Genomic DNA, 23280 nt, shown 5'->3' with positions numbered 1-23280 from the left:
AAGTAGGTAACAGATATTAATTTAGTTAAGCACAATGGTATCAGTTGGTCAAAATAAACAAAAATAATAAGAAGTATCAAAGCCTAAATAGGATAAAACTTCCAAAACATATTGAAACATTTTGAAATAATATCTGTTTGAAAAAAAGCAAGCTTTTACATTAACAGAAGCAAAGTAGTCTGAGAAAAATTAATTAATAATGGTTAATGCCAATAATAGATCTTTAGAACTTGTGTCACTATACGACATATTATATGGTAAATCACTGTTCAAATTTTATTTATGTAGCACTAAAATAAATAAATACTATGTAAAAATGATTTTTAGGTATTAGCTAAATGTATAGAATAATAATATAATCTTAACATTTTTTTACAACTACCTAGCACAAATATGATAAAAATTATATGCTTCTCACTTTAATTTGAATATTAATTTTTTTTTATGTGCTATCTCTATTTTTTAGTAATTTTCGAAGTTTATAGGAGAATTAAGGGAGGGGTAAAGTTATTATAATATTCAAGTTTGAAACATGAGATGACTAGCACCATCCATTTCTGATGCTACTGTTACACCTGAGGCATGTCTGTAATTTTGCCCGCCAATTTGTACTTTACATTCAGGACAAATAGCCTCCTCTAATGGCCCTCCACATTCTGTAATAACATAAATGTGACCATTTGGACATTTACACCAATGACCCTGACCTTTAAAACCCTCTCGGAAACTGGTGGACATTGCATTGTGTATCATCTTTCTCTCTTCTTCGGTAATAATATCCAGACCATCAAATTTCTCATCAATTGACTTAGTTATCATTTCTACTTCTTTGTCTCTGTCGACAGTGTAAACTTCACAAGACATTAACAGAATTTCCATATTTTTTACTAAATTATCCATTTCAGTTGAACAAAATTTTTGCATCACTTGTGCATATGCCATATTAAACTTTGTAGAGGACGTTATTTCAAATAAATGTAATATTCTAGCACCTCTTACCACCTCCATATTTATATCGTATTTCTGTTGATTAGATAACTGTCTAGAATAAGTAAAAGCAACTTTCAGTAGCCACTTAAAATGATTAATGATAGTTTGTTTCTTTTCGACATCAATGATGCTTTCAATTCTTTTTTTAAAGTTTGAAGTAGTTTTAAACAAATCAACAACAAAATTTAAAGATTCTATATCATTTGCTGGTAAAATGAAGTTTGATTGTTTCTTTTTTCCAAACTTTAAAGAAGCTAATAAAGGTTTGCAAAATGTATCCCATAGATGTTTCATATTATAATATTCATTATTTTTTTCACCAAAATAATTTGAAACAAAATTTGTATCCAAGGATTTTAATGATAGAATTATTTCTTTTTTACCTTTTTTAATAGATTCTAGTTCTCCATATTGTTTTTGTTTTATTATTGAAATGTCTTGTACTACAACTTTTACTTGGTTCATAAAACGTTGGGTTCTTAAAATTGGAGTTTTACATAATGGACACAGTTTCAAACATATTTCTTTATCTTTTTGGTCCATCCATTTTGATAAAGCTTCTGATTCGATGGAGTGTTTACAATCTTCTAAGTAAACAAATCTAAAACATATTACATAAACAATTAAATAATATAATATAAACTAACACATATAGAATATTTTTAGTTTTATGACTAAATTTATTGATGTAATTAAATATAATAATATATCTAAGTACCTAACCACTGTCTATAATGATAAAGTAATATTTAAAATTTCGACAAAAATATACCATTGAATGCTTAAATTAAATTTTTATATTTACTAAAAATATAACAATATTTATTTTCTAGATTTATATGTACAAAAAAAGCACACAATAAAAAATACAAAATGTTTGTAATAACTCTTTTAATTCAATTTACCTTGCATTTGGTTCATCTTCATTACCAAAAACTATTGTATTAACTTCATCTTTTTGACAAATGCGACAAAGAGGAGGGCAAGGTTCACCACAAAAACCTATACATTCATGTCCACATTTTAATTTTGATGTACAAGGCTCATAACAAGGTTCTCGATTACATATTTCATTACATTTTTGAGTGCATTTCAAATGTGGACACTTCCATTCACATTTTTCCTATAAATAAAATTAACAAATATAATAATATATTAAAAAAATATTTATAATTGGTTATTACCATGCACGGTGCACATTGGTCACCACACAAGCGAGGACATTTTGAATGGACACAAGAATAAATGCATTTTTTATTGCAAGGTGGACATTGTTCCTTACAGGGAAATTCACATCTAAAAAATAATTAAACATGAGATTATTAATTAATCCAGATTTTTAATAAAAATATACACGTACGTATGATTACACGGATTTATCTTATTGCAAACTTCACTACAAGGTACATGTAAACGGCCTTGTTTACATTCTCCACATGTGCCTTGACAAATATCACCACAATTTAATTTTTGTAGACATGGTTCACGGCATTTATCAAGTAGATATTGGCTATCTAATCTAAATTCTACAAAATATTACATTTATTAGTTAATTCAATTTTTTATACATAGAATATAAGTATTATAAATAAAACAGACAAATATATAATCAAATATAATTACTAAAATCTTATTTTTGTTTTATAGATCCTAATAAATAGTATAATAAATTTAATGCATAATACATATAAATATATGATATATCATAAGCTTAATTTAAAAAAAAAATAAAATAAAATAAAAAGTAGATAAAATGTTTAGAGTTTAAATTTAAATTTAATACTTTAATGTTATTGAATTAACTCTCTTGTCTTCTATTAAGAGATAACTAAATAAAAGAAGCTAGCCAATAATAATATTAAATACACTGCTTATTCATTGCCATGTAAATTGACGTTAAAAATATTTTTATCATTTTTATTTAAATAAAGAATAAATTACTACCATTTGTTTGATTATATACTTTTATAAATACTTTAATATGATAAAAAATTATTTTATTATCATATTAAATATTCAAAATTGAAGGTTTTAGTGCAACAATCAGATAAGCCAATTTTTTTGAAATTCAACTTTTCTATCAAAGGATAGAGATAATAGAGGAGAAACTGCTTTATATATTGATATAACAAACAGCAAAATATGTAATATGTAGTTTCTAAGTGATTTGAATATAAATTAACTAGAGATTTAGTAAGAATTTTCAGCATGAATGAATCCAAAATAAATGCAACTTTAGATGATTCGAACTATTCAAAAGTAGATAATGATATCTAGATCCTAACTTTATATTCAACGATAATTACACGTGCTATAATAATTTATTGATAGATATAACACCTTTAACAAGCAGTGGTTCTAAAGAAGATAAATCAAAAATAAATTCTAAAAATGTTCATAGTTAAAAAGCTACAAATAATGAAACTTAAAACAAAAGTGTCATCATTAATACAGAAAATATAAATAATAAGTAGAGGCCGGATTTATATGCATTTTAAATTGTAAAATATGCATGCAAACATGCACTATAAAAAGTCAAAATATGCAAGATAAAACACAAAATATGCAAAATAATTTTTGATTATACAGCTATTTATTCATTGTAAAGTTATAAAATCAAAATATAAATTATGAAAATATAAATAAACTACAATATTATTATATTATATAATGATGATAAAAATGAAAAAAATTTTAATTTATTCGATATTAGAAAAACAATAAGTAACAATAATATATTCCATATTGATCTCGGTTAAATTATGACGGCGATTTGTGAGAATATGTTTATATGCAGAAAAACTTCGTTCCACATCAACGCTTGTTATGGGCGCATATTTAAAACTCGACAACCTCCCTACCTACCAACTAATATGGAAACAAAATATTTTCAATTTTTGTATTGTGGAAAAATTTATATATAATAATTGTTCATACAATTATAAAATTAAATTAAATTTATACTTAGTGTATACGTATTATGTAAAAACATGCGTTTTTATATAAAATATGCACTTGAACCCAAAATATGCAAAAATATGCAAAATAAAAGTTTGTAATATTATTTATTTAAGTATGATTGATGAAAACCCATTTATTGCATGCAATTGCTTATAAAAATATGAACATGCATAATATGCAAAATCCAGTCTTTAATAATAAGTATAATGCAGCAAATGAAAAATCAACATCAAGAAGTAAAAAGATAATTAAATCTTCTTCATAATGGAAAAGAAATATTTCATAAATGCATCAAACACAAAACAATTAGTTTAAAAAATAAAGTAATTAAAAAATGTGAAACTGTCCAAATTGTAAATGTAAACTTGGATGTCTTAAAAAAATTACAGATGAACAAAAATACTGTATATTAAATATTTTTAATACTATTGGTGACAAACAAAAACAAGGTATATTTTTGGGAGGTTCTTTTTTTATAAAATATGGGACCAGTTATGAAGGATAATTATAATTAATTATTAATATTTTAATACATAAATCGAGTTTTTTCTACCTATGACTAGTAAATTATAGTGATATACTGATATCTAATTTTGTTTAAAATTACTGGAATAATATTATATTTATTTTAATATATAAGTAAAGAAACTTATTGTAATATACTGATATTTAATAAAATTGCATTTAACATGCAATGTAATAGTTTTTTAGAAAAGTCTTACTCAATTTTACTGTATTTTATATGGATTAAAAGAATACAATTAATAAAAAATAAATAAATATTTATAAGTTTATTTTATTCAACATTGTTGTCATACAGTACTAAAGTTATGGTTGAAATTCCATTGTGATACATATCTAAAACCTTTAAAGCTATAATTAGCTCTAAATATTTTAAGTTTATTCTTTAATGAATTAAATTAAATAAATACATATTTTAATTTAGTTGTATTTGGTGTAAACGCTAAATAAGTCTATGTAATAAAAGGTTTTAGAAAAAATGTCTTTAAAGCTAAGACTTTAAAATTATATTTGCTATAAGTAAATACTTCAACTTTAAAATGTTCAAAATGATTTTTAAATGTTTATATTACCTCCATTTTAAATGTACCAAAACTTGTCTTATGCTTATCCTGTAAATTTTTCAAAAGCGAAGGTATCTGGTTGTAGCACCAAACCCTTCAATCAATGACTAAGTTACTATTACACAGCTTTAACCAGATACTGGTTATTCAAAATAAAAACTTAATAATTAGTATTGTATATGTTATGTAATTATAGTTAATTATGTAAGATATTGGTGTCACAGCACCATACGAATGTGTGATAGTGGTCTTTAAAATAATAATATTTATAACAGTTTGAGTCTTATTCACACACTTTGTTCAACCTGAAATGACCATACACCTCGTATATGCTCTACACGTATAAGTATAAACCTAACAATTTACTAAGCCAGTATAATTTTAAAGTTTAAAATAGTCTAAATAATATTATAGTATTTATACATATTATTTTATTTTATGTTATGTAATATATTTTTATAATTTTGATTCTAATATTCTAATAATCTATATATTTTAAAATATAAAGAGCAAATATATAACTAAAACAATGCGGTAATATTTCATACATTTTTTTTTCACAACTATAATCCACAAAAGTTGAACAGTAATATTTTTTTAAAAAAAATAATTATAAATATTAAAAATAAATCATATTAATATGTAACATCATAATGTATTGTAACATGTTTAATTAAATAAAAAATTTTCCTATAGTATAATAATAAAATATATTACCTTTATCTTTGTCGCAACAAAAGACCCAAACTTTATTATGACCACAAGCAAGTTTACTAATCTTTTGCAATATTATTTCCTTACATTCTTTATGTGTACATTTTTTTGCGCATAAATTCTTACATAAATGCTCACATTTTAAAATTCGATCACATTTCTTAGTGCAATGCTTACGTTCTGGTAATGTTTTACATTTAATTGTAATTGAGTGTCCACAGTCTGGTATCACTTTTTGTACCTGAAAAAATATATAAAATGAACAAAACTGATTCACAAATAAGAATATTTCACTTACTAAGTGTTCACAAGGTTTGCACGGCTCATAGCATTTAGCTAGACACTTATGATCACATTTTAAAGAACGAGTACATGGAAGATTACATTTAATCTCACTACATTTTAAGCCACAAGGAACATTATTTTTTATGTGTCCACAAGGCAGAGTTTTTTTAACTTTAACAGTACATAATGCACAATCTTCATAACACATCTTTTGACATTTATGATTTAAAGAGCATTTTTTATTAATATTTTCACAAGGTTTTAAGCAATTGTACTGAGGATAAAATTTTTAAAATATAATTATTACAAGATATTAGAATATGAAACAAATATAAAAAACAACACTACCTTCTCGTGGTCTGGATCATCATTCTTATGACAATTGCGCTCACAAGCATGACCACAATCCAAACGAATATAACATTTAACTGAACAATTTGGATTTTTTTCATGACATTTTTTCATAACTTTATGACCACATTTTTCTAGGATAATTTCCATCTAAAATTAAATTTAAAGACAATCTCTAATTAAAAAAAATACACTGGAAATTTTAGAATTGCAATAGTAAATCTCCAACCATTTCTTCACACGGATAAGTATCAATATCAACAAAGCATGGTAATTCTATGTGATGACCACATGGTAAATTTTTCATCATGAGTACGGAGCACTGTCCACAATCCATATAACATATTTTTGTACATGGATGATTATAATCGCAAGACCTATGATACATTTATACATTTAAAAAAAATTAAAAATCTTTTTTAAAAATTATTATAAATAAAAATCTTTAAAAATTTTACTTGTTACATGACTCCATGCATTTCATTTCCACGTGGTCACGGTCATAAGAATGACATACACTTGCACAATAATGACCACATAACAACAATGTTTTACACATCATGGAACAACCGCCTTCCATGACTATATTGAAATCTTCACTCTTTGAAACTTTTGTTATAATACCAGAATGTATGACACATTCTAAAGTCAATTCATTACCTTGAAACATAATGTAGAAAAAACTTAATTAGAAATCTATTAAAATATAAGCAAAAATATATTTACCAAATGAATCTTGATTTACTAATGTTGCTATTATTTTTTTCCAAAAATCACCAGAATTGTACAAAATGTCCATGTTACCCATTATGTAAAGTCCATATTTCGCTCTTGACAATGCAACACATAATCTGTTTTCATTTTTCAAAAATCCTACATTTCCCTGTTCATTACTTCTAACTAGTGATAACAGTATAATATCATTTTCCTCGCCCTGATATTTATCGACAACTGTTATTTTTATGCCCTCCAATATTGGATGATTTTTTCGTAACTTAAAATAGATTAAAAAATAAATTATCATATTTATATATTTAATTATTTAAAATAAATACCAATAATAATAATTATCAGCTTGTATTTCATCATACACATACAACTACATGTGATCCATCACCTCAAAAGGCTAATCTAACCTCTAGTATATATATAAGCTATTTTCATGTTGATCTCAATTTGATCTCTTATTAAGTACTTCTCTCCCTTTATTTTTTTCTACAGTAATTTTCATAACAATACTTACTGTCTATGAATTATCTTTTTATATTGAAAAATATAAAGTAATAACATTTTCAAGGTCTTGGATTCCATCTCTTTAGTCTCATCATATCAATAAATCTCTATTAATACATATTTATGATATCAGTGATTTAGTAGGTGTAACATTTGATCTACTGTTTCTTTCAATAAACACTTATTACACACAATTAATAAATCTTTAAAAGTACTAAGGCTTTATTTCTAAGAATTGTAAATTTCATTAAATTTACTGTTTTAAAACTTATATTTTTCTAATTTGAGTAAAATTAGAATGCAATTATGTCGTTTGGTACCCATACTTAAAATAACAAATTCAATCTTTAGATCATATTAAAAATTGATTCCTTCACTCTAAGGCTTTCAAGTGTACATACATGGTAATGAAGAGAATTTCTTCATCAGCGCAACAAGCAGGGATGTTGGATGGTACTTACACAAGAGTACCTAAGTACCTGGTATTTAGAGTGGGACACTAATTAATACGTTTTTATTATCGGTATTTATTTTTCAACAACATAAATTTCCTGTATAAAATATTGTTTTAAATTAGCTATTAAACATTTAGATGAAGTTGACAATGATAGGAGATTACAAAAGAGAACATTAAAGTTTGATTTATCAAAAATTACTTGAGAAATTCAATGAATCAAAATCAACTATCAAACATTGCCATTATATATATATTAAAAAAATGAAACTGAAAAATTAAATATAAATTAAATAATAGATAATGTTTCCAACTTAAAGGTTAAAAAATTAAGTTTCATTAAAATATATTATATTTTTTTAAATAAATAGACAGACAGTAGAAATTATTTGTAAATTATGCAAATTATTTATTAACTACTCTTTTCATGTAACCTATTGACTCTTACCTATATTTAATTACACATTATGTAAATAGTTAAAGTATTTTAAAATATACATATAGCTATAAAATCTACATAATAAATTTATAACAAAAATAATATATTAAAAGGCACTGTGTAATTTTTGTTGCTAGGCCACCATAAGTTGTAGTTGCCTCACTGTTTATCAATTATTATTAAATTTGTTTGACATTGTTAATTTATCAGAATAAGAAAAATAAGTTGTGTAACATTTTTAATTAAACTTGTAAATGATTACTGATTATTAAATTTCTTAAATTTAATGTTTTTTAGTGTAGAACTAGCTGCACTTTTCTTTCACCAAAAATAAATTGGGTATTAACTTAAATAATTATAGGATGATGTAATTAACTAACAAAACTAAAATTAAATATTTAACTTTACTTCCATTGAATCTTTTAGTTAATATGCCAATAAAATTATTTGTATTTAAAATATTTATATTATTTTACTATTAATGTTATTGCTATTAAATTTATTATAATTGGATCTTATAATCTGTTAAAATTTAAAATAAATAAGTAAAATTTATTACATTTATCATAACATATCTAAACATCTTCATCTATTCTCACTACTTTTATCCATAATCATGTAACTTTTTATATTACCCTTAATGTATTTATATCTTATTTTAAATTCTCTAGTCACTTCACACATCTAAGCATTTTTATTTCCACTACATTTATCCTCTATTCTGTCTCTTAGTCTAACTGTCAGCATTCTAAAACAGAAAACATAGCTAAATTACAAGTTTTAAAATATCTATCATTTAATCTCATCAGTATCTTCTGGTCACACAAAATACTAGATGCTTCTATTCACTTCATTCATTTATACTTCATCATATTTTTGATGTACTCCTCAAAATCAATTTTTTTATACTATTAATCGTAAATGCTTGAACCTATCAATTTTACTACTATACGAATATCATTCCTCAATTTTATTATACAAAACACACAACAAAATCACACATGATTGCTTATGTTTTACTTCGACTAACTTTTAGCCCTCTGCCTTCAAATACTACTGTTTACTCTTCCAATTTTTCATTTACTTGTTTTAGGGTTTCTCTAATTACCATTACATCATTAGCAAACATCATGTACACATCAACATTATAATAATAAAAAGTAAAGCACAAATAAAATATTTAACATAATTTGTATTATTTATAAATGGCAAACAAAAATTCATAGTCATACAAATTAAAAAAATTATGTAAACTTACTGAACGAATTAAGAATAATTGACCACTGTAAGTTGTTAATATTGTTACTTGATCAGTTTTGTACCCTTGTAAAATTAAATATCTGGCAAACATAATTAAAAATCTAGCTTCATGATCATTACTCTTGCTTGAATTTTCTTCAACCTAAATGTTTAAAATATTGTATTAATCGAATTATATAATTGTACTAAAATATCAACACGTAACATACCTCTTTTTCATATATATTATGGTTTAGGAAAAACATATTTTTGGTTACACCACGAATATGTTCTCTATTATAAACAGAAATATGATTTTTCAATTCATTGTAGATTGATGGAGTTATTAGGGATGCTATCTCAGGACGCATTCTATGTTGTTCATTCAATGTATAACAAGGTATTTCATTATTGACCATACGTTCAAACAATGAAATATTGAAATTAAAATTTTTAGCCAATTTGTAAACTGCATTATTAGGACGTAATTGTTTATGGTCGCCTATTGAAGGAAAAATAATTAACTGTTATCATAATTTTTATTAATTTTCTCATAAGATTAATATAAATACCTATCAATATTAGATGTTGACAATGTCTTGTTAATGATGAAACTAAATGTGCCTCCAAAACTTCAGCAGCTTCTTCAACGACAACTAAAAATTTAAATTAACTATTTAGTTTATAAATATAGAAAAAAAATAAATCTTAATACATACCTATTGGCGACTCTAGACCTTCTAGCATTATTCTATGCTTAGCTGCACCAGTAGTAGTTATTGCTATTACATGCATCTTATTAAATAGCTCTATATTTTCCAACTCCCTTAATTCAGAGTATTGCTTATAAACTTGAGAATACTTTTCTTCATAACTCATTATTTTTGGATCAATCATTTCTTTTGTTTCTCGTACCCAACAAAAATATAAAGACCATCTTTGATTCATATTTAATGAATTTAAATCTTCAATTGATTCTGGTAATTCAGAATAAACATCAATTAAATTCATCTTATTTTCAAAATAATCATGTATCTTTTCCATTATATCAAAATTAAATTTGGCTTCTTCAAATTCATTATAGCGATCTATATCCACATTTGATAGATTCTCTAAACGAATATTCTCCTCGAAAAATTCCTTGCAAGCTTGCTTTATGTCATCTAAAGTTATACTATAAATAACAACATCTTTATAATAATGTTCTAGTTCAAAATTATCAGGTTCATATCGCTCATCTTCATCATCACTTTCATTTACTTCTACATCGATTTTCAACAATTTTTCGGAATGATAGACTTTATTGATTAATTCATGGCTAGTTTTACTAATAAACTCTATTGGATCTACATCAAAGTAATCAGAATCTTGAAATAACCAAGAAAGAAGATTTATAGCAGTTGTAAAAAACCGATGATATTTTTTAGGCATACCATTTTTCAGTAACGATATATCTAATATTCCAGCATTGTATGATACAACTTCACTAATCGTCTTAAAATAGTTTATATTATTCATAATTTTTCTAACTTGTTCTTGAACATTTCTTAAACCTCTATTAGTAGTATAGGATCTTTTATATTTACGAGTAATATTCCTTAAACTGTATTCTTCTAGTATTTTGGACTTAGATTGACCACCAATTCTTATAACTTTGTTTGTGAAACTTAAAATACCTTCGATGAATTGATCTAATGCATGATTAGTGTAACACACTACTAAAATTGGTTTAGAAAGACATTGGTTGTTATATAAATTACTTATAATGGTTTTCATAATTTTCAATCCAATAAATGTTTTTCCAGTACCAGGTGGCCCTTGAATAACTGTAAATTCTTGAGTTATTGCTGCTCTAAATGCTCTATATTGCATTTCATCAAGTTGTAGTAATTCTTTAGGAGGCCATTGATACATATTTACTATATGGATATTATCTATATCATCAATTGTATAGATTGGTTGAGGTAATGTGGCAATGTAACATGGATACTGAATTAATGTAACAGCTGATATTATATATTTTTCCATTGGAAAATTATGATCATAAATATTTTTGAGAGCTTCCATTGAACATTTATATGGTTCAAAATATACCTCACTCTCTACCACGGTAAGAGGTGTATTAAATAAAGGTTTTGCATCTTCTAATAATTCCACAATTAACTTTCCTTGTTTCAAAAGTGTTATCTTTCGATCCAAAACAGTGCCCAAAAAAAATGTCTTAAAATTATCAACAGAAAATAGCAATAAAGAACCATACATGAAACGTTTAGTCATATCCCAGTTTATTTTTAATGTTTTCTTTTTATCAAAATTTATCAAATAACCATATTTATCACGAACAAATTCACCTTTTTTTTGAAATTCAACATTACGATAAATACGAATATTGCTTATTTTTTTACGATGTTGAGATTGTTGTTTATCATTTATTGATTTTTTATAAAATTGTATTCCTTCTCGTAGTGGAGCGATAAAATCCTCACGTAAAAGACGAAATTGAACATCTAAATAGTGTTCTACGTTCTGAAAAGCTCCTTTTAATATATTTGGTCGTAAAAATGGTTCACCACATTCAAGATCATTTGCAGTTGGATATACTGTGAGTTCCCTAAAATTTTCAGGAGGTGGTATAATTTGAGCTATATTATCAATTATACATTTTTCTCTTAATTTTAATTCATCTGCTACTTTTATTTCGTTCAGTTTTTGTAACAGCTCATTCATTCCAGCAATTATAGTTTCATTTATTTTAATATGACTACTATACGTTTTAATACCAGTTAAAGCAACATTACTACTAATTAATATCTCTTTTAATTTTTCTTCTGCTGTTTTTGGAAATAACATAATTATGGATTGAAAAACTATTAAACAATCTTCATAAAATGTATTCATATTGTTACAACGATTTATATTTTTTTCTGTAGGTGTACTCAATATATAGTTTTTTATATGACTAAGAAATTGATTACATGATAGTTCTGTCAGTAAAGAAATTTTGCTTTGCATTAATTCTGAATAACAAATTTTAGCTGAAACTTTCATAAGCAAGAATATCCAATCTGGTTCTTTATTTTGTTTAAATAAATCCATGAATCCATTAGCTTTATTAGACATCACAAATACAATTTCAGAAGGATCCTTATCACATAATTCTCTAAGGCGTATGAATCCAAAAGTATACTTATTTTTATATTTTTTTTCATTATTCAAGTTTTGTTTTTGCTCAATTTTTTTTTGTCCTTCTCTTTCTTGTCTGTTTTCTGAAATTTGTTTAAATTTCCATTGTGATTGTCTATTTTCCAAATTTTGGTTTTTTATCCAATTTTCTTGCCTATTATCTGAATTCTGTGTTTTTTTCTTTTGTTCTTCTTTTGTACTGGAACCACTTGGACGTGATTGTTCATTCTGTTGTTTAGGCAACTTAGAATCAAATTGGATGCTTTCTGCATTTACAGATGGATTTGTTCTAGATTTTCTAGGATGAAACTTTTGATTTTTGTTATTTTGGTCTGTGTGGTTTTTATTGGACATGATTTTTCTCCAGTCTATGGCTAGTCATATGCTTGTAATGGTATCCTATAAAATTATCAAATATATATATTATAAAAAAATAAAGACATTCAGTATAATTTTAAACATTAAACATTGAACTGTAATTTTTCCAAAAAAAAGTGAAAATTTGTTTATTTTATAATTATTTAATTTATGAAGTTTTAGACGTTTGTGATTTTTATTTGAAAAGCTATAATTACTAGTTTAGTTTTTAATTTAACATTTACTGACTTACTTATATATCAAAAAAACAAACAAATTTTATCTTGGTATTTAAAAAAAAAACTAATAAGTTACGTTTTTAAAAGAAAACAAATTTTGAATTTCAAATTAATTAAATCAATATTACATGAATTGTTTTTTATACTTTACATACCTACATAATTGAATATATTTGTGTAAGAAACTTAAAAGTTAGACAATTAAACTTAATTTATAATAAAACACATCTATAAGTAAGCTTGCCATTCGTCCCGATTTTAACAACATGTCCCAGTGTCCTGGCCAGTCATTAACTTTGTCCCAGTTAATGGGAGCCGAAAATAACTTTAATATTTTATTATTTTAAATAATAAAATATAGAATAATTTACATATAGTTTCATTAAATCATTATCGTATTATGTTAACTAAATTTTTTTAACATGTTTTCAGGTTTATTTGTTTCTTTTTTTTTAAAAAAAGCTTCAGAAATTTTAAACCCAAGACAAAAAAAAACAAAAAAAAGGTTATTCAATACAATGTCTTGTTTTGGTGAATTTAAAATCTGGCAACCCTACCTATAAGCTAAACCTCATCTACTAATACTACTGTAGAAAATAAAAAAATTAAGTCTTGTGTCTAAAAATTTACAAATAATTATAAAAATTACTGTAATAAGAACAAAATAAGCTAAGTTTTTATTGAGTGTTAAAGATTTTTTTTTTAAGTGCAACTATGCTCATATTTCTATTTACAAATACAAAATTTTTTCTGGTCCGTAAAATATTAATAAAATGTAATAGTATATGTCATAATTAGATTAGGAGTGGTGTCCGCCCATTAGCCTAGATGTAAAATGTAGCGGCTGTTATACCTTCAAATAATTTGTAGGAAGTGGGTATCCAAATCTAAGTACATTATAATATGAACTTTATTTACTGAATGGAATAAATGTGTATGTAGAAAATAGTTGATACAGAATATTATAGAAGTTAATATAACTATAGTCTGTAATTAGTATTTGGTACTTTGTTATAATAATACTATTGTGCGTTATAAAATAAATAAAGTAAAGATTATCTTATTGTCAGTAAGAGTCTATAAATATAATTAATGATATCATAAACAAAAAATAAATTATAAAATACAACGTTTGGTATATTTTGATAATTTAGTTAACGATATAATATTATTAAAAATTTGTATTACAGTTAAGCCTTATCTTTAGCTTTTGGCTTAGTAGGGGAAAAAATATAATTAGTATAATATATAATTGATAAACCCAATAATTTTTTATCAGGTTAAAATTAAAATTGTATAATTGATATTTCAAACAATCAATGAAATGGGCAATCCTGCATTATTAATAAAATTACCTTCGGTTGTTATCGCTTATCAGATTGGTTTTGACACAAAGTGAATGTGTTAAAAAAAGATTACCAACCATTAAAGAACAACCAAGTACTTGTGATATAGATTTGACTAATCAATACAAAGATGTATCTATGTATGTCTTGAATTTCTTGAACATAATTTAGATTGAAAAATATATCTAATTGATTTGGCTTCAAATATGCAAGGTCAATATAATGGACTACAAAGTTGAAAGTATTACAAAAGAAGAAAACTCTAGTGCTATTCATGTTTTGCATTGGATACATCAATTTAATTTGGTAGTTTTAGATTTCATTACATCAAAAATCAGTGTAATTGATCTATTTGGTAATTTGGAACAATTATATGACTTATATTCCAGTAAAAAAAGTGTTATTACTAAGAGAAAATAAAAATAAATTGATAATTTCTGAATTAGGCACCTTTTGATATTATGAATTAAAAATCAAATTAATTTATCAATAACAGTAAATTTGAATTTGAACTATTACCTGTGCAACATATTAGTAAGATAAAACTCAGGTTAATTAAATGTACTGCTGATGAAGTTATCATAAGTCCATTTAAAAATGTTAAGATAACAACTTTGTTATAAACTGTATTTATACACAAATTACATAATGATTTATTGGTAAATCTTGTTAAAAAATTTTAAAAATCTATATGAAACAACTTTAGGACTAGTTACAGATATTGCACTATTGTTAAAAAAAAAAGGTTTAACGAAGTTGAAAAATAACTAGGTAGGTAGTCTCCCAAAAGACTTATTTTATGCTTTTCTAATTTCTATGTCATATTGTACACATTATGAAACATTTAAACGCCACTGGATTAGGTAATACACTTTTTTAAATACAAAGATTATATCATTATTTAATAATTTAATAATTTATTACATTAGTACATTACTGATAAAATAGCGATTATTTAAATTGCTTAGACTGATACGTGATAACATAAGTAATAAGTATGTACTTACTTACTATAGTCGGGAGAATGAAAAGTGGCCGCTGATGCGAACGCCCCTGGTGGCAAATTTCTGTAATTGGTTTCCAAACAAATGTGAAAAAAGGCGCGTATTTTGAATTATTAAATGCAATGTATTTACATAAATATAATATAATATTATGAGAACTTCTGTTTTAAGCAAAAAAAAAAATCGTATCTATCATATTTGCCAGCGGCCACTTTTCATTCTCCCGACTATAATGTTAAATAATGGATAGTAATATAACAAAAATAATTTACTACTGCAACAATGTTACCTTGTAACAAGTTCCATAATTTTGTTAGAATTTGTTAAATGCCTTCATTTTTGTTCTATTTCAACTCGTCCGAATTAATATTTCTATGATTAGAAACATCTTATTTTAGTGTACGCGCGGGACAAATATAAATAGTATATAATTTTATCAATTACCAACTGTAAAATTTTTATAGTTCCTTTTGTACCTATCTATATTAACACAATTTATTTTTAATATTTTTGAAAACTTCAGTTATCAAGAGATATTTTTTATTCTTTAATATGATTTCTTATACTAACACTTAATCAATCCAAAATTCCAAAATATTCAACACGATGAAAAATACGAAATTCTTAGAACGTAATTAACAGCTAAACATAGAAGAAAAATTAATTTCAATAGAAAAATATTGTATTAATAATGTTTCAAGTATATTTTACACTATCATATTACACTTTCATTGACATACAATTTTATTTTTATATCGGACATCACTATTGTAAAATACTCTCGTGCAATAATATTTTAATAGATTATGTCTAGAAATTTGTTGGTTCAACAAAAAATTTAGTGTAATATGTATAATGAATTGTATTAGAGTACCAAATTTATTGAACTTAAAGCCAAGTTATAAATTCAGTGGCGTATTTAGGCCGAGGCCCTCAAGGTATGTACAAGATGGAGGCCACAGAACCTTTATTATTACAATAAGAAAAATACTATATATATTTTTTTTTAATTTAAATTTATTTATGTAGAAAATTATTTGATCAGAAATAAAATAAATATGTATAATGGTAGCGTTTACTATCTTTTATATTATTAATTATGACGTATAAATCGTATAATTATATACGTCATTGTTTTTTTTAAATAGGCAGTTAGTTATAATTGATAAAAATAAATTATCACAAATTTTTCACAGTAATTGCAGCACAGCTATTCAAAAAATATTATTTCTAAGGTAGCCACTAGCATGTAAGTTTTGCAGTTCTAGAATCTGTTTGTTTTTTTATTATGATTTGTACCTACGTCGTACGTTATTGTCTACTTACATACATATTGTAAATTGTTACTTATATTTACATTTACTTATATTATCTACATTTTTATTTTCAATTATTATTACTATTTTGTTCATTAATAATGAAATCAAAACATGTACATATAAGTAAAAGTTTAAAAAGAAAATTAAAAACACAACACATTGAAAAAGAATAACTAGGTATTCTTGCAAATAAATATTTATTTATTTTTTTAATAGAGATGCTCTTGAAAATAATTCATGTTTTAGTACGATTTAAACTCAACCTAAAAACAAAACCATTAATTCATAAAACAATAACAAGATCCATCTGGTCTTATGAAATTCAAATTCGGGGACCGGCCAAGCCTTCCAACGTCCGTCCAATCCAAGCTCACCAGAATATTACTTTTCGACTAATCATAGGTGCACTATGGTACATCAGTAATGCTTTCTTGTACAAAGGTTTTAACACCACAATCGTGAAAGAACTAGCAACCACATAATACAAACGATTCCATTCCAAACCTAACTCCCACATAAACCCACTTTTAAAAAATATGTCCTCTTACACCCTATCCGAAAAACCTATACGACGCCTAAACAATAACTGGTCCCGTGACCAATCAGAATATTAATAATTATAAAAAAAAACTGCTTATTAAATAACAATCTAATAGGGTGTTGCTAATGAGCCTTTTCTCTCAATCATGTTATTCATGTCAATTTATCATATTTACTTATTGTTTTCTATTAAATAAATTTATAATTTCTCTTTAAAAAACAAAAAAATACGATTGTGAAATTTACGCCTGTGAAAACAACTGATATTATAAGTAGTTTAAAATTATTATGTCTATATTAGTTCAAATAAAATAAATGTTTTACTAAAAATAAAACCAAATTGTTGCATAATTATTACTATTTAATAAAGTTAAAAATATAAAAAAAAAATTTAATGAGCTTTATGATTTTCTGAAGACTTGTGGTTAAAATCACCTGGAAAAAATTGAAGTTGAAATATTTAAACTTGATTACTTGATTGTGATATTAATGAAATAGAACGTATACGATTTCGAAGTTTTAACTACGTTTCTTACTTTTTTAAATACTTGCAATCGATTTCATTATTTGAACTAAACCATGAGAAACTATACAAAAAAATAGAAATACTTTAAAAAAAGTATGACTATGATATTTCTCCAGACTTTGTTTGATCATATTACGATAGTCGATAATATAATATTGATTAAGTTAAAATAATCAGCAAAAGAAATTGCAGAAATATTTTCAATTGAACATTCTCCTCTTACAAAAACATACCTTACATATCCTAACAGGCTTTATTTTTAAATGCATTATATAACACACAATGTGCACTACGAATGTACAAGTGTCTACTACGGTTTATAAAACAAAAATTAAATAAATGTCAGTTACTAGAAAATATAAGTATTTTCTGAATTTTTTTTAATTTAAATTATACTGAATTGTAATTTCTTTCTATTAATTTTCAAACATTGTCAAAAGTATTTTGTTGTTGTATTAAATTATTTAAATTATTATTATATATACATATAATACATTTTTTTTTCCATGACAATAGCTAGAATCAAATTTCCATTAAAAACAGTAAAATGAAGTGTGCAGTCCGAAATTTTATAAATAATAGAGCCTGTATCCTAATGTATAGGTACACTGATTTTATTTTGTATTTGACGTTACCCGTTACAATTACAGCAGCACAGCGATCGTTTCCAAAAGTAAAAATAATAAAAAAAATTATTTATGAAGTACGATGGCAGAGGAACGATTGAGTGGTTTGTCAATTAGTACCATTGAAAATAAGCAAGCACGGCAATTACATTTGGAGGAAGTGATAGACAAGTTCGCTCAAATTAAGGCTCGAAATGTTAATTTTTAAGTAGGTATAATTAATTAAACTTCATATTCTTGTACAATGTGTCAATCTCAATGTTTTTATAAATATTATTATTAATATATTATATAATTATCATTAGTTCATGAATCACTATTTAATAATTTATATTTTTATTATAATTTAATTTCTGTGTTAAAGAAGGCCCCTGTCTCTTATGACTCTAGCTCTTAGGGCCATCAAGTTTCTCGCTACACAACGAGTTTATCTTATAATACACAATTAACATAATATGAAATACTTCTTTTAGGTAGATATGACATAATTTGGGTGTTTAAAATTTAAATTGTAGGTTTCTTTAATAATTGTTTTATTTAACTATTATGAATTACAAAAATTATAACGATTTTTTAATATAAATTATGGTTAAATAAAAAATACCCACGAAAAAAGAAAAATTTCCAGTATTTTTATTAATTAATATAAATATATTGTATCTTTTGTAAGATAATCAAAATTCTTTTTTATTGAAGTTAAAATTTTCCATTATAAAAAATCTAAAATACTAGAGAGTGAAGATGGATGCCAGTCAATATTTATTTGACTATTAGTAATACATTAGATTAAATTACCTAATTTGTACAGAAAATATTGGATTTGAAAATATCATTGTAGGTATATATAAAATATACTAAGTTATTATTAATAACATAGGTAAGTAAAAGTTTCATGGCTTTTCAAATAATGTTTTGAACTATAACAAAATAATGAATATCTTATATCGTTAGATAATCATAATTTAAATGTTATTTGTTGGATTTTATCACTGGATGGGATGGCCTCCCTTCTCATGTATTTCATATTGTGTATTTATTTATTGTATTTTCTAATTTGCTTATTATGCTTAGTAAAATAGATTGTATAAATATTCTTGAAAAAAAAAAAATAATAATAAATAACAATAAATGTTATTTCGTCTTAAAATACATATTTAAAAATTATGCTGATTTATTTTTTTAGATTATTTGGTTTTAGTATGAACTAGGTACTCATTTAAAACGTATTTAAATTCTAAGCCTTAAGTATAAAATTGTAAATTATATAATTTTTCAACTGCAAAGCAATTAGAAAATGGAAAAACTACTCCCAAAACATAAAAGTATAAAATAACATTGATATTATATGTACATAATTATAAATTATAATTATTATTGAACTGAATTTGTAATTAGAACTAATGTCGCATTTTTAAATTTTAAATATATATTTATTTTTTTTAATTTAAAATAAACAAAATAATGTATTCTACAAATTAATCTACTATACAAGACGTATTCAGTTGGATGTACCTAATCCACATTGGAAAAGGTAGCCGATTCCGCGTTTGGGGAGACATATACGTCGAAGTAAATAAAAAACGTCAACACTAAATTGAAAATTTTTTGAAATAAGACAGAGCTTTTTTCTTGTAAAAGAAAATCATTATTAAATTCCCGTAAGTATTAATTCTATTTTAAGATATATGATTATTAATTATTAATAATGAAAAAAACAAACTTCCAATAACTGAAAAAAAACAAAACGGGGCCTAACATTTCATTATAAATGGTTATCTGAGTTTGAATAGCTAACATATTCTGAGTTAAAAAGGGTTCTTTTTATAAATTTTGCACAGCTTTTTCAAAGTTTGGTGGTGTAAATAGTCAGTCATTATAATATAGTATTTACTACTTGTTAAATTTTATAATAAATCTTATTATACTATGACTGTTTAGATTTTTCGTGAACATTCTAAGTTGTATCATGGATATTGTGTCGTGGATTCAGCCATTATTTAAGTGTTTATTCTAAACAATAATTATCAATCATTGATTAATTAGATTTTGAAAAGTACTAATTCACTAAATGTATTATGTATTTTATTTTTGTATAGTATATCATACGTCATGTACCTTGTTCATGTATCTTAATTTATTATAATAAATTAATATAATATTGTGATATATGAAACTTAATGAACAAACGAGAGTGTAGAGAGCATAGCCTCCCCCTATTATAATGATAGTATCTATATAAACTTATATCCCACCCCGGAACCAATTCCTAATTACGCCACTGTATTGAAGAAAACGATAAATTAATTTTATAAAACTGCATATAACTTATGCGGTAGAATACGCCGACAGATAAGTACGCTTTGTGCAGCTAATGCGGTGAAAAACACCGCGTATCAAATACTTAACTGGCCACCATATGGCATATGTTGAGCTGTAAGCGATAAATAGTATACTTCACGGCGAACTCGAAATGGATAGGAAAGCACCGAAACGGCGTTCCGAATCGTAATATTAGCTTTTGCGTCAGTTCCGATAGGTAAAATTAGGTAAATAGGTAATATAGGTAACGGGATCGTAAAAATACCAAGTTAATAATGGAAAATAAATAAATAAATTTGCATAAGAAATTTTTAACGTCTTGGTTAGACGTTTTCGACAGAATCACAATCAAAAGGATTAAAATGTTAATAATTCTTTTCATAGAAAATAACATTTTTAAAGTATAAGTACAGGAAACAATTGAACTCGTGACTGCAGTCAGTATCGATAACATATTCTGAGAACTCTGTCTATCAATCATCTGTAATTATACACATTTAAAAATTTTGGACTATGTAAAAAAAAAATATATAATATAAACATATTTGCAAATGGTAAATACATTTTATAAGCGTTTCGGTTTGTAAAATTTTCCATTTCACTATTTATACATTTATATCTACTACAGGATTTGGTAAATTATAGTAAGAAATTATAAATTGGGTAGCCATTGTTGAGTCGCACAACTGCAAACATTGAGATGAAATCGAAAGGCAATCTATAAAGTGGGTCAATGGGTGGATTCTGAATACGCCCGTCTGACGTCAACGGGTGCGATGATTATTGATCGAGTTCCCGGTTTTCCCACCCACTAACAATGAATATAGACGAACAGACAAATAAATCAAATGTCGATGTTCAAGCGTTAATAGTATTAATTATTTAAATTACTCGAGTCACAATAAATCACTCCACTCAAATTGTGTCTCGAAATCCCTTTTCTGCGTGAATTGTGTGTCCTGATGATATTTAACGACTACACGAATTGCATTCCATGTAAAAACATTATTTGCCTTCTTATTTTATACAGACATAGAACTGTCGATGGCAAATTATGACTATCGGTACGTTAAAAATATTGATTTTTATTGTTGTTATGCAATTAAGTAAAATTAAAATCTGTAGGTTTAAATTATAAGAATGCAGTATGTAGTGTAATAATTAAAATAAATAATAATAAAAAATATATATATAAATATTATAGCAAAAAAAATTACAAATTTTAAATTATCTACTTTAAAGTATGTTCAGTATAGTCGTTCAGATAAAACCAAACACAAATCATGAAGTCGTTTAGATTCAGACAGACGCAATTCGTGTACCCACTTATCAATTTTTTTTATTTCGAGACGCAATTTGTGTGTATCTCAATAAATCATGTCTTATCCTGACTAGACTATCGAAGGTAAATAATACTGTTTATAACTTAATACCTATTATATAATATAAATACGTCAATCAAATCATACGTAAAAGCAGTGGCGCCGAACCTATACATGAACTGAAGCGATTGCTTCATATAATAAAGAGGGTGGGTAGTTTTATTTGTATATGTGTTTTTGTTCTTACATTACATAATATCTATACAAAATGATTAAATAATTTAAGTTAATAGTTATTAGAGGTAGACAAAATATTATTTCTTAATTAATTTACCAAAATATTTTGAATTTGCTTTACTTAAATATATATGACTCGGCGCTACTGCGTATAACAAGTACTTACAATATGTGTACAGAATGCGTTACCGTTTCGCAAGACGTGATTGGCAATGCAGTCGTGTGTAGTTGTAGTACGCAGTTAACTCAATCGAATAATTACTGGCCCAGAGGCCAGATTGCCAGATAATATACAGTTGTGGAGTATCCGGGATTCATGGATGGACCGTGACTCCAACTGAATATTTGATAGTACGCACCGAACGTGCAGGACGACAGACGGAGCGCGAGCTACTGAGCTCAGAGTAGAACCCGGGCAATGGTAACGAAAGTAGCAGATCGATACTATGGATTATGAGAGTATTGGACTGCGCAGTGTGCGTCCTTCGTCCTTATTGGACAACTCCCTCAT

General features: G+C 25.3%; 1 protein-coding gene across 1 annotated transcript; it reads right to left on the bottom strand.

Annotated features, from left to right (window-relative positions):
- Positions 1 to 419: 419 nt before the first annotated feature.
- On the bottom strand, positions 420 to 15473 carry LOC112595575 (NFX1-type zinc finger-containing protein 1-like). The gene is made up of 15 exons (XM_025340826.1): positions 15396 to 15473; positions 10471 to 13333; positions 10324 to 10407; positions 9982 to 10253; positions 9771 to 9914; positions 7113 to 7380; positions 6845 to 7046; positions 6616 to 6763; positions 6384 to 6536; positions 6049 to 6309; positions 5754 to 5991; positions 2351 to 2516; positions 2175 to 2286; positions 1896 to 2113; positions 420 to 1591 (listed from the first exon to the last, which is right to left on the bottom strand). The coding sequence occupies exons 2-15, from the start codon at positions 13286 to 13288 to the stop codon at positions 520 to 522; spliced, it is 6156 nt and encodes a 2051-aa protein (XP_025196611.1). The 5' UTR covers positions 13289 to 13333; positions 15396 to 15473; the 3' UTR covers positions 420 to 519.
- Positions 15474 to 23280: the final 7807 nt, after the last annotated feature.

Source organism: Melanaphis sacchari, unplaced genomic scaffold, assembly GCF_002803265.2.
Source record: "Melanaphis sacchari strain LSU unplaced genomic scaffold, SCAv2.0 Contig287_pilon_pilon, whole genome shotgun sequence".
Classification (NCBI taxonomy): domain Eukaryota; kingdom Metazoa; phylum Arthropoda; class Insecta; order Hemiptera; family Aphididae; genus Melanaphis; species Melanaphis sacchari.
The sequence above is the reverse complement of the archived record's forward strand: the minus strand, read 5'-3'. Positions and strand labels throughout refer to the sequence as shown.

What these genes read in the sequence shown, in the direction of transcription:
- LOC112595575 (XM_025340826.1), bottom strand. Translation starts at nt 13,288, where the DNA reads ATGTCCAATAAAAACCACACAGACCAAAATAACAAAAATCAAAAGTTT. An exon ending in AGTAAATCAAGATTCATTTG is followed by an intron (nt 7,047 to 7,112) that starts GTAAATATATTT and finishes TTATGTTTCAAG; the next exon opens with GTAATGAATTGACTTTAGAA. An exon ending in GAAGATGAACCAAATGCAAG is followed by an intron (nt 1,592 to 1,895) that starts GTAAATTGAATT and finishes AATATGTTTTAG; the next exon opens with ATTTGTTTACTTAGAAGATT.